Below are 18367 nucleotides of genomic sequence, written 5' to 3' on the forward strand. Positions count from 1 at the left end.
TGTTGAATGCTACGGTATTTAGTATCATTTAGTTTTGAGACTGTGAGTCTGCCTTTTGTTTTCTGCATCTTTAGTGCCAGTTCCTTTAGTTTATCGCCAGTGCTTAGAGCAGAGGTCGCTAATCCGACGATCATGATCGACGTGTCGATTTTGAAGACCTTCCCTGTCGATCTCCAAAATAATAATACACATTTTTTAAAAATCGAAGTGTCTTCTGAAATGTTTTCTTACGGACTTCGGAAGACCAACGTCAGAAAAAATCTCCGCCTGCTTCATAAACGCCTGGAAATGGGTTCTTATTGTTCTCAGTAGTGCTCCCCAGAATGAGGATTCTTAAAATTGCTTCTTTGCACCTCGATTTTCATAAAGAAACGCCCCGCAGCTATTTAAGGAATGAAATGTCTAACATTCATGAGTTGTTCTCTGGAAAAAGTAATCATAGAGGGAGTACTGAAGACAACGTACAAATAAACAAAAACATAAAAAGCACGAGAGAGTGCAACAATTCAATTCAATTCAATTTTATTTGTATAGCGTCATAACAATACAATTGCCTCTAGGCGCTTAACAGAGCCCAGAGCCTGAACCCCCTTGCCAGCCATCCGCAGCGCCATCTTGGTTGGTGTGTGAGACACACGTTCGTAAGACCAGTGAGGTGGGATCAGTTGGTACTTTTCAGATATTTTGGCAATAATAGGCATGGTCTTATCTTTCCTTTGAGTTTGTGTTTGCTGTAAAGTTCCAGCAAGTTGTACTGTGCAATACCAATAATTGTATGCAATTCTAGTTAAGAAATGGTTGCAGATGGATGTGTTGACCATGTTTAGAAGTTTATTGAAATATGTGGAAGTGGCCGCAGATGCACTAAATCAGTAACCCTGCTATAAATGTAGGAGTGCACTAAAGTCCAGCTTTATTTTGAGTAGCAACAGGAACACCTTCACATTAAACTCATCTTAACGGTTACTTAAAATGGCACAAGAAATGAGGGTTCCCCAGACGGGCGAGTTAGCCAAGGCATAGCAGGACATGGTGCAGTGTTGGGTCTCTGGGAATTACAGACAGACATGGAGTGTCCTGGGAGGGGTGGAGGTCCTTAGGCAGATTCCTGGATGGCTGGGTGGCTCTCGCCTGTGGTGGCAATAAGCACAGTAGCATTAGTATTTCATGCCATGCTGATTCTAATCATGTCTGGAGCGCAACAAAAGTGGTTATGGGAAAGACTGTCCTCTCCACAATTAATTTCGAATATAGGTGTCAAAAAGGCTTATAGGCCAAACAGTAATGTTGGATATAGTTAAGTATGGGTGCCTTACCTTCTACAGAGATTCCCAGTCTCTTCTCCTCGCTTTCCAGCAGTTTCCTGTAGGTGGCGATCTCAGCATCGAGCTTCAGCTTGATGTGCAGCAGCTCTTGATAGTCCTGCATGTATTTGCTCATCTCCATCTTGGTCTCACAGAGCTGGTCCTCCAGTTGAGCGATGATGTCCTCCAGCCCTGCCACCTTGTCTTGGTGATTTGCCTCCATGCCTTCAAGTTGCTGTTCCAGAGCAGAATTACTGGCTCTCAGGCCATCAATCTGATTCTGCAGTTCAGTCACCTGATTGTGGAAGGTGGTAATCTCGTCCTTCATGGTCTTCATCTGGTCCTCATGTTTGCCAGCTGTTTGTTTCAGTGTGTCGAATTTTCCCTTGTACCACTTCTCTGCCTCCTGAACATTGCGAGCAGACACAGCCTCAATCTCAGCACGCATGTTGCGCAGGTAGGCAGCCAGGTCAGGCCGGTCTGAGTCAAACTCCACATTGACCTTGGAATCCTCAATCTGCGTCATGAGAAGAGCCACCTCTTCATCATGCAGCTTCTTCAAGAACTCAATCTCGGCCAGCAGCTGTTCCACTTGCCTCTCCAGGTCGGCTTTCTGCAGCGTTGCATTATCCACATCCTGACGAAACTCTTGCAGGATCATCTCAGCCGCATCTGATATTATAGATTAGGTAAGAGATAGTCAGCATCACACTGCATTGTTGTAGAGCTAGCAACTCTAGACATTAGACTCTATAACACCTCATATCTCAGTTGCTCTTGGCTTACCAACTTGCAATATCACTTCAATTATTGATTCATTATTCCTAGTCGTAACAACCAAAGACTAAAGTATATACTAAATGATGCTAGCTAACAGTATTGATGGGTATGACCCATTTGCTATAACACTGATTAATAAACCTGCAAAGTTCTAGGTCTAGCTCATCCCTCTCAGCTTACCTTTGAGGGCCATCTCCTCCTCCAGTTTGAGCCTCCACACGTCTATCTCCTCCTCGATGTAACCCCTCTCAATGTCAGCTGCGCCCTTTTCTGCAGTCAGGGCCTCGATCAGATCCCTCATCTCCTTGAACTTGATCTCATACTCTTCTCCGAGACCACCAGGGCCTCCCTTGAAGCGGCCCTGCAGTGCAGCCAGCTCTGCCTGCAGCTGGGCATTCCTCAGTTCCAGGGCCTGCACCTTCCCAATGTAACCAGCAAAGCGAACATTCACCTCATGCATTTCCTCCTTCTCGTTTGCATGCTGCTGGTGGATCTCTGTGCCAACCTCAACAGCAGACACACCATCCTGGTACCCATTACGACCGCGACTGTAGGAGGATCCCTTACAGCGGGAAGGAGATGGACTTTGCACCCGCACCCTGCTGGAGTTGCTCACCGACAGGGACTTCTGGGAGTGTGAGGAGCCTCTCATGTTTCTGACTGTTCCTGGTCTTTTGTGTTGCTTGCTAGATAGTAGTTCCACCACAGAGAGAAGGGCCTCTTCTTTGCGTGTTCCCCTGGAGCTGGCCGACTTTGCTACTGACAGTCCTGGTGCCTGATCCTTGGCTTATATAGAGCCACTAAGAATCTCTCACCCCTCTTTGAAACTCTCGCAGGGTTTTGACATGTTTTAATTTATAGTTTGCAGAAATCTGTATTTCACAGGAGGGTTTCAAAATTCAGAAGATGCTAGTGTGCTAGCAGATGTGTGTGTGTTGGTGATGGCCACATGAAGAAGCCATGTCTTTGGGTGCCTAGAAAAACACTATATAAGTTCAAAGTATTATTATTGTAAGTATGTCTTTGTCACAGTAGTCATTCTACATCTCGTCACTAGAGTCACTATTGGTTTCTCGGCCTCTGTGAATGCAGTCTGTGCATAGTTTACTTATTGCATAGGTTCCCTCCATCAGTCATATGCAGGTTTTCCTTCTTCACACTTGAATGGCCAATTCAGATCTCCAGACTGGCACACTCAGGAAACTTCACATGTTTGTTGTTATTAAGTGTGAGACGTCTTTCATTATTATATTTGACCAATGTTGAAATTGACAAACACACTATAGGTCTAGCCTGAACATATCTGCAGATGATTCAACAGTACTTTTATGGATCACTTACGTCATACCTGAGATGAGGAGTCAAGGAGTTGAGGCCTTGGCCTCAGTGTTAGGCCTATGACGAAATACCGGGTGCCATAACAGCAGCAATCAGTATGTATGTTCATAAACTTTTGGCTATGTATACAGTGGTTCTGTAGGCCAAGGGTCAATATACAGGCTCACAAAACAGCTTCAGACACATACAGCTATGTGGGTGGACTTAGACATGAAGAGTTTTTACGGCTGAGATGATAACTGGACACTGTATGTTCATAAACTTTTGGCTATGTATACAGTGGTTCTGTAGGCCAAGGGTCAATATACAGGCTCACAAAACAGCTTCAGACACATACAGCTATGTGGGTGGACTTAGACATGAAGAGTTTTTACGGCTGAGATGATAACTGGACACTGTATGTTCATAAACTTTTGGCTATGTATACAGTGGTTCTGTAGGCCAAGGGTCAATATACAGGCTCACAAAACAGCTTCAGACACATACAGCTATGTGGGTGGACTTAGACATGAAGAGTTTTTACGGCTGAGATGATAACTGGACACTGGCTTAAATCCGAAGATGCCGAAGATGAGTTGATGTGAACGTAATCACCAGCGATTTCTCACAAATTCAGCCCTTCCCACTAAATGCCCCTTCTAAAGCAGCTTGCACACTGCCCGACAAACGCCAACATTCTCCAACAAACGCCAACTAACACCAACAGGTGGGTCAGTGTGCGCCAGCAGTTTGTGTTTGTTGGTCATTGTCGGGTACTGTCGGAAGAGTTCAACATGTTCAGTCAGGTCTGGTAAAGTTGCTGAATGTAGAGAGATTTCCAACATTCTGACAGCTCGTTACCTTGAAAACTAGGCCCAACTCGCGTTCATAACTCTCTTGACTGTCGTAGTTATGTTGGTTATCGGCCAGTTTGTTAAAAAAAATACGATAGGCTGTGCAAATATTTAGGCACCCTAATCATTTTATATAATTTGAATACCTGTAACTACTATATAGCCTACTGAATAATTGCAACACAAAATTAGCCTGATTAGCTTGTTAAGCCTTCAATTTCATAGAAAGGTGCATTCAATCATTAGAAAAACTATCTAAGGAAGCCAATTGCAAGATGTGCTTCTCCTTGATTCTCCTCTGAAGAGTGGCAACATGGGGGCCTCAAAACAACCGTCAAATTATCTGAAAACAAAGATTGTTTATCGTGGTTTAGGGAAATTGATGTGACCAAGAACACACTAAATGACTTAATTTCAGTGCAACATAAAAAGGAAAATATTTGTTAAACGGCATTGGCATTTTCACAGATGAAATCACCAAATCTAAGTAGCCTACAGGAGCCGTCTTACTGACAGACACCTAACAGACTGCCTCAGACTGGCTGTCTGTGCTTATGAGCCGAACTACAAGGCGCTCACAGACAGTGTTCAGCCACAGCCATCTCACTGACTTGAGTCACATGAGAAATTTGTGTTGTGTTGTAACTTCAGTTGATAAATAAAGCAGTTCATATCCAGCCTGCTCATTCAAAATGTGCTTTTTCTTGTTCATATTGCGTGCGGTTAACAAATATTTTCCTTCTTATGTTGCACTGAAATTAAGTCATTAAGTGTGTTCTTGGTCACATCAATTTAAAAGCTGGACCAAAAAAATTACAATTAGGCCAAATAAAAAGTTAAATTGTACAGTCTGGAGTCTGGACAGTCTTTTTCTCTCAACGCCTCAATAGGTAGATCTCGCCTGTCACCAAGGCAAAGGTTGTGATCTTTGGCCAAAAAAGATTGATGACCACTGGCTTAGAGCCTGTGGGTTTGTCCACGGGTACCTAAGTGTGAGTGGATCTGTTCACAGATGACGAGGAAACAGATCCTCAAAACCCACGGAGGGGCTCAGACTCGAAGCTCTGGCGGAAACTCTGTCCCATGACACTGACACACTTGACTAGTCTTTAGGTGAGTATAGGTTTATTAGGTTAGTATAGGTTTATTATATGTTTAGTATATTGTATATTTATTTTGTATATTTAGTAGGGTTTATTATATGTTTATCATAATGTGTAATTTATGTTCAGAGTATTTATATGTTATGTAATGTTATGTTAGGTTGCTGTGCAGTGTCTTGTCTTAATAATTTCAGTGCCCAGTCTGACTCTTTGTTGTTCTGTGCATCGGACAATAACAGTCTTGAACTACTGATACAAATGTCTATCTATACTGTACTGTAAATTGCTTGGGGGTAAAATAATTTACTAAAAGAATGAGTGTGATTTTGGGGCACTGTTACAATCTGCATCACTGCTCCAGAGTTTGAACTGGAGTCAGCAAATGTCTGGACCAAATTCCAATATAGTCTTCTCCAGGCATATAATCTGTCTGGCTCCATGAGACTACAGAGGGCCGTACCTGCGGTCTGGAAGTTGAGCGACACCATGTGGCAGCCGCATAGCCACAGCGGGTAGGGGTCATAGTTGGAGGAGTCCACGCGCTGGCCTTTGGGGTAGATGCGGCTCAGGGCCTTGCGGTTGTACTTGAGGAACTCCTTGGACTTGCTCTTGGCAGGAGTCTTGTTCTCCGCGAACGAGCGGATCTCCGTAAATGTGTACCTCACTGGAGACGAGGAGAGCAGAGACGTGTTACAGGATATTACACGTTATGAAATCTGTGACTTATGAGAAGTATGCCTGCTTATTCGCGTTTAACAAAAAACAGAAGTATGCTATGTGTTAAATAAAACATGATTGTAATCAAGCAGTGTGAGTTAGTGTAAGTGTGTGTGCGTGTGCGTGTGTGAATTGTGTAGGAGACGCCCTTTTTCGCACCAAAGCGGTCCTTGTCTTTAATGCGTGGCTGACAGTAGACCACTAGGTCAGACATCTCGATGGCCACCACGTCTTTGGTCTCGACCTCTTCCTTCTGCTGGATCTACGACCAGAAGCTCACGTTAGCATTACACAGTGGTTCAGAGAGAACCGCCATGTGAATGTATGTGTACTGTAAACAATATATATAAGATACACTGTATGTGTGTGTGTGTGTGTGTGTGTGTGTGTGTGTGTGTGTGTGTGTGTGTGTGTGTGTGTGTGTGTGTGTACTATGTACAGTATGTGTGTACACAGTACTGTACAAAAGTGTTTGGCACTTTAGTTGTTCCATAAAACATTTGTCTAGAAGATTATTTTCTATCCTTATTAGAATTACTATGTCAATAGGAAATATGATATTTAAGATTTTCAAATACTATTTTTTGAAAATAGTGAAGATTCCAGTAAGATAATTTGTTTGTTAAAGCAAGAAAGTAACACATGAACAGACCACATTAAAGATTGAAAAACAAAAGGCCATCAGCTCAGAACTGGAATAAACCAGTGTAACTAGAGTACATGAAGTAAGACTAGTAGAGAACTGTGTCAAGTACTTGGAAATGCCTGAAACAGTCCTAGTACCATAAATCGATGCTGTTTTTAAAGGCAACGTCAGGTAGCAGGAAATCCAATGTATACCGTATAGTGCGATACCAGACACAAGGTGAAGGGAGTGCAAGGTTTAAATAGGGACAGTGACAGGTGTGGGTGATTAGTAAACAGGTGAGTGTGAACGCTGTGCAGGTAAGACGGTGAGTGATGCTGATGACCTGCAGCTGGGAGTCTGAGTGACCGTGAGTGCTGATGGGGGCGTGGCCAGAGTGGAGCTCAGCAGGAACGTGACAACATGATGTTGTTGTTTGTTTGTTTATGTTTACTGCACTTTGTATTAGTAAAAACTATTCATGTCATTATTTTTCAAAGCATTCTCACATTACAGCAAGTGCCTAAGGTATATATTTATTTATATGTACCTGTATGTGTGTATATATATATAGTCTGTTTTACTTACCTCATAATCTTTGTTGATCTTGTGCTGAGTGATATGCCATACCACCTGATACCATTTCAACAGCTCCTCCTCAGTCTCAGTGGCAAAGTCGTACTGCTGACTTCCCTCCTGCTCATCATTCAGTGTCACGCTCAAAACATTTCTCATACCATTCTTAGACGACCACACTATGGGTGAAGGGGGGTAGAGAAGACAGGGAGAAAGACAAGATGAGAAACAATGAAGATGATAACATGAGAATGAGAGAAGGATGAGGGGAAAGAGAGGGATATAGATTATGAATGGAAGGGAATACACTTGAAGCCAGATGGAGTTCATCTGAGGAGAGGAGGGGGGAGGAGAGGGGGGTTGAGAAGACAGGGAAAACGAGATGAAAGACAAGCAAGATGAACACAAGAAAAGAAAAAAAAGAGCAAAGTTGAGCAAGTGAGAGAGGGGTGAGAGAGAGGAATAGATATGAAGGGAGCCAGATGGAGTCCATGGAGAGACAGAGAGAGGAAGGGAGAGAGAGAGAGAGAGAGACGGGGGAGTGCAGAATGTACCAGTGCTCTGGTGTTTTCATCTGCAAATGTAAATAGCATGCTGAGTGTTTGGAATAGACTGCAGAGAGGGTAAATGGACCAGGGCCCTACTCAGCTCTCCTATACAAACAGATAAATGCCCGGACCCTTGCGCTAAGTGTGTACAGCACATTATTTGTGTCTACAGATATATGTGTGCTTGGATGTGTGCTTGGAGGGGCGAGTGGTTGTGTGTGTAGTGTGTAGTTTGTAGTCATGATCATAGCAAACTCAACCTGCAAGAGGGCCCTTAAGCCGCCTTCACATTATTGCATAGTTTCAGCCCCAACTGTCTCAAGTTGCGCCCACATAGGTGTTGCACTTCTACTACCACTACAATGATGGAAAGAAAAAAATGGCGGATAGCATAGAGCATTAGCCTCCTATGTTGTTTGATCTGTCACGCTTATGGGCCATGGACATGCTAATATATAATGATAGTTGTTTGGTTAATATTTTTTGTAAATGTGTAATTGCGATGATTGTTTGCACACCATAACCGTAGAAACGCTATCTTCTGGTAGGACTGTCAAATTAGTCATGCAAATTCCTCAACCAAGTAAACATTTTTGAACCCATGCGTACACAGGTGTGTGTGTTGTGGGAAAGGTACACAGTGTTGTGTGTGAATGGGAAAGGTACACAGCATACTGTAGCACATGTTCGGATGAAGAGAGATACCCACCGACATTGCACCTGGAGAGGTCCACCAGCCCCATGCACAAGTTACCCAGCGGGTTATCCTCCATCGCCTGTGATGTGCGCACACACACACAAACACACACACAAATATATACACACACATACACACACACACACACACACACACACACACACACACACAAACACACACACAGATAACACACAAAGATAACACACCAGGGTACTGTTCGGCGACGCTCGCTAAGCGGTTTAGCGAGCTAAATTCCAGGCTAAAAAAAGACAACACCGCTTTATCCAGTTCGGCGAAGCAACTTTTTATTAATATCCATGGTAACCAATTGCTTAGCACTAACCTGCTCCAGGGCAGGCTAACCAAAGTTTAGCTGGCTAAACTTGCCACACCCACGCCAAAAGGAGGGATCCCATTGACAAGAAGGAGTCATATTATAGTTTGATTAGCGTAGGAAGAGTTCTTTGCGATCGCCAAGAAGATCCATTTTTCCATCATGATACGTTTTTGTATGAGCACTAGGTCTACTGATCCACCCGACAAGGAATAATTAATTTAAAATACCTTCTCGAGTCATTCATTGCATACACCACCGTCGAACATTGAATGTCTTCACTTTTTGTAATGTCGTTGATGCGGAGAACAAAGCACTCATAATTATATGACATTGGTAGGCTACAGTTGATAAACCCGAAATAACTTTCATTCGCAGCCTGAGACGTGATTTTTAGTTTGCACATGAATAGCCTACTAACGTTTTTTTTGATCCCAGGGAATTTGAGCACATAACCCATCTCCATTACGGAGATATTGGCTAAAGTTGTTTTACCTACTTAAACTTACATCATTGCAAACGTTAAGTTTTGCAAACGTGTCTAGTTTTTGTGCAGTGGTGGATGTGGATGGTAAGGTGGTTGCATGATAAGAAGAGAGAAATAAACACAATTTATTTGCATTGCTTCAATGTATTGAATTTCTTATTAATACATTTTCATTTACTCATTTAGCAGACGGTTTTATTCACAGCGATTTAAAACTACAATTCCTACAAAGGTGAGGGGAGTCGAACCGGTGATCAGCTGCATGCAAGCCATACGCTCCACCCGCTGCACCAAAGTCACATGTTCGACACAAGAAAAGATATCACTACTTAGACAGCCTATACACAGTTTCTTTAATGCAGTTGCAGTCGCAACAGTGTTGAATTTTGACATGATTATGGTCTTGAATTCTTCATAACGCGTTCATGGTCATATCTCGCCTTGGAAAATGAGTCTTTTTCATTGAGTTAAGACTATGTTGCCGTTAAAAAAATCCTGGTTTTGGTTATCGACCTTTCATGCCTTTTAAAGCAGGGCGTGCATGCGCAATTTAGCTGAGATAAATTTATAGGTTAAAATAAATTAGCGCCCGTCACCAGACGGGCTTGGCCTGTTCTCAATTAGCAAGCTAGTTAATCTCCACTTGCGAGCTAAATTAATTATCTTAGCTTCAGTTGTACGCCGAACAGGGCCCAGGTTAAGTCAATGCAAATTGTACACAAGGTCACACAGAAACATTTCTGAGTACTTTCCAGTAAATATCCCAGCCTAGATAAAAGATAACAGTGTGCAACTCTGTGTGTCAGGATCGGTTCAGCATGTAAAAATGTAAGGGTGGAACATTTAAAAAAACATTTGAAGATAGTTGATATAACTTACTTGGTCTCGGAATTCAGGCTTGGTATTACTTGTCACCTCCTCCACATAGTTGGAAGGGAAGAACAGCTGGATCTTTCCCCCGAAGTCTCCTTGCGACCTGCAGGGGGCAAACAAGAGACAACGTGGGCCTATGGAGCATTTTGCTCTGGTTTCACCACAATTACCATCATAACATCTGGGTGGTTGTACATACATTGTATGTCCTGAATTTCCATTTTTCTAGCCAATTCAGCATCTTCTTCCCACATTTTGTCTTAAAAAGGTGGCAAACCAAATGAAGACCACCGGAGGGATGCTGGATGTCTTTTCCCTGGCTCAGATGTTCACAGCACCATGATACTTTTCTTTGTATTTTAAGGGACAAGATTATTCCAAAAATCAAAAATCGGCTTCATTCTTACCATCCTTGGGGATCTTTGATCACATTATGGATCAGAGCTCCTTTGCAGAAGGTGAGCTCATCAGCCTCGGTGGCTCTGTAATCATACAGGGCTTTCACTGTGCTCTGGGGCTGAGGAAGGACACCAGTCATCATCAACATCCAACATCCATCATCCACCATCATCATCATCATCATCATCATCATGATCAATCATCCATCCTTCCATCCATCCACGATCCATCATCATCATCAACAACAAACCTATACCTTTACATGCCAGTGGTATCAGGAGTAATAGAAGATATATAGCAGTATACAGTATCAACTGTTTTTATACATTAGCTCCCTTTAGGGCTCTACTCCAAAAGTGGATTCCTTTATACTCTACCTACTATATCACTCTCAATTGACATTGAATTGTTTCCCTTGCCTACCGTTGCAGGTTCGATTTCATTTGGCTCCACATACAGCTTCGTATTGTAAATGGAACCACAGTCCCGCTCCTGTATGTGAAAAAAAGACTCACTGGCATCAAGGGCGTAAGTTACCACGCATTCTACTGAGAGAAAAAAAAACAATCTGTCCCCCCCCCCCCCCAATATACAGCAGAATATATTATTTTCAATGTATTTCCGTTTGTTAAGAAAAACATAAGTGTGTGACTCCCCCCTCCTAGGTAGTTATTCTGATAAATTAGGCGACCAGAACAGGGTGACTGCTTTTATTTCCAGCTCCAAAAGTAAGGCTACTTTACTGTGTGTCCGAGAAAAGTTGACGCAGAAGGCGTCTACAATCAGCTGGCAGCCACGGCGAAATAAAACATTTTTTGATCAGCTGGCAGGAGCGGTAGCGGGTTTTAAATGCGATAAAAACTAAATCTGGGCTTGTCTCCTCGCCGATTTAAACAGCCAACCGAGCAACAACTGTCTGGCATTTTACTACCTTATATTAAAAGAGCAGTGATAACGTCTAGTAAACAGACTTGGGCGACTATCCGACCCAAGCTGGTGAAAGCTGCCATAACCAGCTGCTGGATATATAGGTAAAGCACATGAAGTTTAAAATAGTAAAAGAAACTAAATGGTTAAATCATCACGAGTTAATGGTAGATGTCGTTGCTCTCTTTTATCATGCCGGTTCATTGATCCTGTGGGTATGCTACCCTATTCAGTAGCTCCGCCAGCTATAACTAGCTAGTGAACTCTAGCCTACAACGTTAACCTACTCACTTGAGCTGCAAATCCCTATTATGCTACAGTATAATTAGCACCTATCTCAGCAGATGTCTTCAAAATGTTTATTATTATAAATGTGTTAATTCTCTTTAAAACCCACTAAAGGACACTATTTAAAAGGATATTTTCAAAAAAATCTTATGGAGTCCTCCATGCATGCCCCCAGACCCCCCTAAGTTTTGCTGGGTAACAGAAAAAATTATAGGTTTTATCTAGGAGCTTAGCCCCCCAAAAATTTGGGAACCTAGATTCGCCCCTGCCATGAAGGTTAGTCGCTGTTGACAAGTGGTAACAAGACAGGCATGCTGAAAGCAGTGGCCAGACAGGGACATGCTCTGGACATGTGGGTGATCAGGTGTGAAATTTGAATGTGAGACTAGACAGCCTTACAACATTAGTTTTAATCTAGGCCTACTATTCACACATTTAGAACATAATATCTTGGAGAAATTACTCTATTCCTTTAGATGTTAATTCAAATGGTCAATGTAGTCCTCGTAACTATGTTCTAAATGTGCGAATTTTCATATACAGCCGCGGAAAAAATTAAGAGACCACTTCAAAATTATCAGTTTCTCTGGTTTTACTATTTATTGGTATGTGTTAAAGTAAAATGTACATTTTAGTTTTATTCTATAACCTACTGGCAACATTCCTACCAAATTTCAAATAAAAATATTGTCATTTAGATCATTTATTTGCAGAAAAATGACAATTGGTCAAAATAGCAAAAATGATGCAGTGTCTTCAGATCTCGAATAATGCAAAGAAAACAAGCTCATATTCATTTTTAAACTACACAATACTAATGCTTACACTTAGGAAGAGTTCAGAAATCAATATTTGGTGGAATAACCTTGATTTAAAATCACAACTTTCATGTGTCTTGGCATGCTCTCCACCAGTCTTTCACATTGCCGTTGGGTGACTTTATGCTACTCCTGGCGCAAGAATTCAAGCAGCTCGGCTTCTTTTCATGGCTTGTGACCATCCATCTTCCTCTTGATCACATTTCAGAGTTTTTTTATGGGATTCAGGTCTCGAAATTGGGCTGGCCATGACAGGGTCCTGATCTGGTGGTACTCCATCCACACCTTTACTGGCCTGGCTGTGTGGCATGGAGCATTGCCCTGCTGGAAAAAACACTTCTCAGAGTTGGGGAACATTGTCAGAGCAAAAGGAAGCAAGTTTTTCTTCCGGAACAACGTTGTACTTTGCCTGGCTGAGGTTTGTAAAAGACCATAAGGATTGAAAAAGCGGACTGGAGGTTCTTCTAAGTTCGTCTTCTCTGATGAGTCCGATTTCACAGTAGGTGCAAGACTCTCTGGCTTGTAGGCCTCTCCAGGTCTCCGTCTAACCATCAGATGACCATGTGTTGGGCAAAGCTGAAAATTGGACTCATCTGAGAAGACGAACTAGAAGACCCTCCAGTCCGCTTTTTTCAATCCTTATGGTCTTTTACAAACCTCAGCCAGGCAAAGTACAACGTTGTCCCGGAAGAAAAACTTGCTTCCTTTTGCTCTGACAATGTTCCCCAACTCTGAGAAGTGTTTTTTCCAGCAGGGCAATGCTCCATGCCACACAGCCAGGCCAGTAAAGGTGTGGATGGAGTACCACCAGATCAGGACCCTGTCATGGCCAGCCCAATTTCGAGACCTGAATCTCATAAAAAACCTCTGAAATGTGATCAAGAGGAAGATGGATGGTCACAAGCCATGAAAAGAAGCCGAGCTGCTTGAATTCTTGCGCCAGGAGTAGCATAAAGTCACCCAACGGCAATGTGAAAGACTGGTGGAGAGCATGCCAAGACACATGAAAGTTGTGATTTTAAATCAAGGTTATTCCACCAAATATTGATTTCTGAACTCTTCCTAAGTGTAAGCATTAGTATTGTGTAGTTTAAAAATGAATATGAGCTTGTTTTCTTTGCATTATTCGAGATCTGAAGACACTGCATCATTTTTGCTATTTTGACCAATTGTCATTTTTCTGCAAATAAATGATCTAAATGACAATATTTTTATTTGAAATTTGGTAGGAATGTTGCCAGTAGGTTATAGAATAAAACTAAAATGTACATTTTACTTTAACACATACCAATAAATAGTAAAACCAGAGAAACTGATAATTTTGAAGTGGTCTCTTAATTTTTTCCGCGGCTGTATATAGAATTGTAGGCAATGCATGTAAAAAAAAAATATATTAATTTGGACCCCCCCCCAATGTCTATACCATGGTTACGCCCTTGCCTGGCATGAGTGCTGTGTTTTTATACAATTTTACACATACAGTCTTAATGACCCTTAATTTGATCGATCCTCTCGTACTTTATCTCTGTGTGTCTTCTTTTCACTCTCTCTTTCACACTCTTATCTTTCTTTCTCTCATTCTCTCTCTCTCTTCCGCCCTCCCCATGATCTATCATATCTGTCTCCATCACCTTGCTGAATCTCTCCAACATCTCTCGGGTCACCGGGTAGCGTAGTTTGATCTTGCGGTACAGAGGAAACTTCCAGAAGTAGTCCACCAGCTCCACCAGGCTCCTAAACTCAGAGGAGGAGCCCAGCACGTACATGGAGCCCTCTTTCTGGATACGGCAGTGCTTCACCTTACCATCCCCCCTAATGACACACACACACACACACACAAATACACACACACACACACACACACACACACACACTGTTACGACCCTAGCGGGTCTAGGCCCCCGCCCTATGATATTTGCATGCCTGTTCTCTCTATCTCTACAGCAGGTGATTGAGGACAGGTGGATCATTGATTGGATGGGCTACAAAAGCCCTGGCCAGCTGCTAAGACGGGAGATCTTTGGATTCCGGGTATTTGGCATTTGGTTATCGTTGGTCATTTGTTAGAGATTGGATTTGGGATACTCATTGGTTTTGGATCGTTGGTGTTGGATCGTTGTCATAGGATTTTGGATTATCGTCATTGTTTGTTTTGATTACCATTTAACTGACTTTAGAAACAAAAGATGTAGGGCCCTATCTTGCCGATCAGAAACGCAAGTAGGACGGCGCCAAGCGCAAGTAGCTGTGTGGGCGGCTCTATGGCGCAGTTGCTATTTTAACGGCGGAAAAAACACACTTGCGTCCAGCGCAAGTGTCAAAAGGGTTGGTCCAAAGGTGGTTACTCAGCCATAGGTGTGGTTTGGGCGTAATATGCAATAAACCAATCCGAGCGTCATCTCACATTCCCTTTAAGAGCGAGGAGCGCATAGTCCATAGCGGCTTGTTATTTTGATGGCGGAATTACCTGGTGGAAGACCGGAAAAGTTCACAGCCGAGGAGACCGACGTGAGATTTACACCAATTTTTTGGCAAGTCATATATAATTACAAGGAAAATAAAGTATTTACCACTTGAGGAAATCATTGTGATATCCATATTCAAGATATTTTAAAAATAGGCATACATCTAGCGTAGCCTACACATTGACCCAAATGATTCAGGTTAATTGAAGCTGCGTGACATTTGATTTATTGTATGGCTTTATAAAAAGCCGGGAGATAAATATATATGGGGATGCGAGAAACCCTCCAAAAGTAAGCAAAGTCAAGCAAGCATGTCAAGATATTGCCGTGATTGTTTCTGCAACGGGGCACCCGAAAACGTTGCCGAAAACGCTATAATGACGTCCGGCAGGGTGGGAAATTTACATATTTTTTAGGGGGCAATTTTTGCCCCCACTTACTGAAATCCAGGGGCATTTCACAAAAAATTGGGGCACTTTTAGAAACTTGTGAAAAACATTTAACCTTTGTTCAAAATAATAAACACACTTATTTAGGCTTAAAGCAGCAATACGGAATTCTGTTCCAAAACTAGTACGCCAACTACCTAAAAGGCATGCAAAAACCTTGTAACCACCACCAACAGCCCAGCTGACACAGATAGAAGCTTGCCACCACACTAACTGGTGTATTTTTGCAGTACCTGGCATGTCATGCATGTGAAAGCTTTTCTTCCATTTTTGCAGGGTGTTCCAGCCCGTTACACAGAACTACATAGGGCATATCTTTGATGGCTAGTGGGAAAGACACAGGTCTTGATCGGTCCTTCACATGACCATATGCGATCAAAATGAATTAGAGGATGGTACCAAAACTAGTTGCCTATAAAACCATACCTCAAAAAGTGTTAAATTGTTGCATAGTGTTACTTTAAAGTATATGAACAATTGTCATTAAATGGCAATAATAAGACTATTAGGCATTAGTCTACATATTCAAAGTGTTTTCTTAGATTTTTTGAAGAAAAACCAAACAGACAACGTAAATTACACAATCATATTCACGTTTATTCTTATTTCTTTGTGGTTATTAGTTGTTATTATTATTCATTGTTATTTCATTATTCAACTATTAACAATCGTTTTTTTCTTTCTTTTTTTAATAATAATAACAGATTATATTTATGGATTTTTGTGTTACCTTTAATCATGTTATACCTACCATAGTAGGCCTACAGGAAATACAGATAAGACTAGTAAGCTAGCTTGCAAGCAAGCCTTTGTAGCTAACGCACAATCAGAGATAGCTAACGTTAGCTAACTAACATTTAACTAGCTTAACCGAACTAAATCATTTCTTAAAGTATTATCACTAGTTATCATTCACCGTAGGCGATGGCGTGTTGCTTGGCGCCTGGTGACGAAAGGCCATGGATTTCTGTATGTTTTCGCTCCCCTTGAAGAAACAGAAACATTTGCCTGTGCTGACAACGACTTGGGCAACTCGTTGTCCACAAGTCCGACATGCCTTGAAAAAAAAAATCTGGTCTTTTTCTCGTCGTCGTCGTCGTCATCCTCCACCCCTGGACAATCTAACTTAAACATTTTGACAGTCGCTGGGTGTGTGAATTCATTTTATCTTAACCTGAGATGGTGACAGAGACTGCGCTGATCCTCATTTCTCCTCACGCAGTCACAGGTCTGATTAGGAAGCGCTCCAAATATTTTTAGTTAGAACGTTCGGTTCTTCACGCAACAATCAGTCAAGGCGAAAATCAAAACATTTAATGGCAACTGACCGGGTCATATAGGCTACGATGTTTTTGACACGTTCATTAAATTATTATTACACAAAATTATGGGGGCATTTTTTGCCCCTCTCCTAGTAATTTTAGGGGCAAAACTACATTTCTTAGGGGCAGTTTTGCCCTTTGCCCTCGCTAATTTCCGACGCTGACGTCCGGAGACGTGGGACATCCAAGCTGGAAGGTAACACACATTCTCGTGGCTTCACGGGAGGTGGATCTGCCTCGACCCAGGATCTGACGGCAGCAGAGGACATCGCCACGTCTACCCTCACGCCTGAGAGCGTGCAGGGATTTGGGGGCATGGAAATCGGCACCCAAGCCAGTGCACCAACTGACCAAACCCAAGGTACATAAATAAAGTCCAAATACACAGAGATGAGTTTACAAGATTTATAATAATACTGGCATTAAATAAATACAACAAAGCCATACAATAAATCAAATGTCACGCAGCTTCAATTAACCTGAATCATTTGGGTCAATTGTGTACGCTAGATGTATGCCTAGTTTTAAAATGTCTTGGATACGGATATCACAATGATTTCCTCATGTGGTAAATACTTTATTTTCCTTGTAATTATATATGGCTTGCCAAACAATTGGTGTAAATCTCTCGTGAAGACGACAGAAGTAAAGTGTAGCCTATAGGTCCTATACTGTGCAGGCAAGCACATGCGCCCTTAAAATAGCGTTCTGAATACGCGTTACAGACTTTAGACATTGCGCCTCTGACATTAGACCAGCTTTTTTGTGGTCAATGGCGCACGGCGCACAGCGTTGTTTTGAAACTGCAAAATACCACTTGCGCCAGAGAAACGCCTTCTCTGTTCCGCCCCCGCCCATGTCGACGGAAGTTCATTTCGAAGCGCGCCTCTGGAGGAAAAATCGCGCTGTGCGCCGGGTGCAAGATAGGAATGATACATGCGTCGATGACAATGTCAATTGCGCTGGGTGCAAGATAGGGCCCGTAATGTATTCCCAACACTGACATTTACCACACGTTTGCTTATAATTAATAGATACATATTAACTACTTACTGGCCGAGAGTGAGGTCATGCAGGTATATATCAGACAGAGGCCGTAACGTATCGACCGAGCGTAGCTAAGTTGATGCGGGGGGCCGAAGTCTGATATATACCTGCATGACCGAACGGTCAAGGTTAGTAAGTTGTTTATTATATCGCATTTTTATTTATTTATTATTATTTATGTATTTGTTTATTATAACATGTCGTTTTGTTCAGCTATCAAGTCTTCTCACGATTTGTTTCAGGTGTTGCCTAGCAACCAAATACTTTTTTTTATAGAAAACGGACAACAAGCTTCAGCTAAAATGGTTTTAATTCCAACATCAATTAATGGTACAAGTGATTTAAAGTTTCTAGTCTTCGTCGTCACTTTCGATGACAAATCCTCACTTCTTCTGAGAGCCTTGTAAGATTTTAACTGGACCATTAAAGATTTGAAA

General features: G+C 42.1%; 1 protein-coding gene and 1 pseudogene across 2 annotated transcripts in view; both read right to left on the reverse strand.

Annotated features, from left to right (window-relative positions):
- The window catches only part of LOC308368588 (1-phosphatidylinositol 4,5-bisphosphate phosphodiesterase gamma-2-like), an 82293-nt pseudogene that overhangs the window by 40463 nt on the left and 23463 nt on the right, over window positions 1–18367 (reverse strand). Inside the window, exons 22-29 of the transcript in view lie at window positions 14279–14459; window positions 11038–11106; window positions 10623–10732; window positions 10222–10318; window positions 8534–8600; window positions 7289–7455; window positions 6235–6337; window positions 5819–6022 (exon numbers count right to left, since the gene is read on the reverse strand). The product of the transcript in view is annotated as a 1-phosphatidylinositol 4,5-bisphosphate phosphodiesterase gamma-2-like (transcript). The remainder of the gene's footprint in view (window positions 1–5818; window positions 6023–6234; window positions 6338–7288; window positions 7456–8533; window positions 8601–10221; window positions 10319–10622; window positions 10733–11037; window positions 11107–14278; window positions 14460–18367) is intronic.
- LOC308368383 (vimentin-like) lies at window positions 1097–2736 on the reverse strand (the record flags this gene model as incomplete). Its single annotated transcript, XM_080842555.1, has 3 exons — window positions 1097–1131; window positions 1317–1976; window positions 2265–2736. The coding sequence occupies 3 exons, from the start codon at window positions 2734–2736 to the stop codon at window positions 1097–1099; spliced, it is 1167 nt and encodes a 388-aa protein (XP_080698681.1).

Source organism: Sprattus sprattus (assembly GCF_963457725.1).
Source record: "Sprattus sprattus genome assembly, chromosome: 7".
Taxonomy (NCBI): domain Eukaryota; kingdom Metazoa; phylum Chordata; class Actinopteri; order Clupeiformes; family Clupeidae; genus Sprattus; species Sprattus sprattus.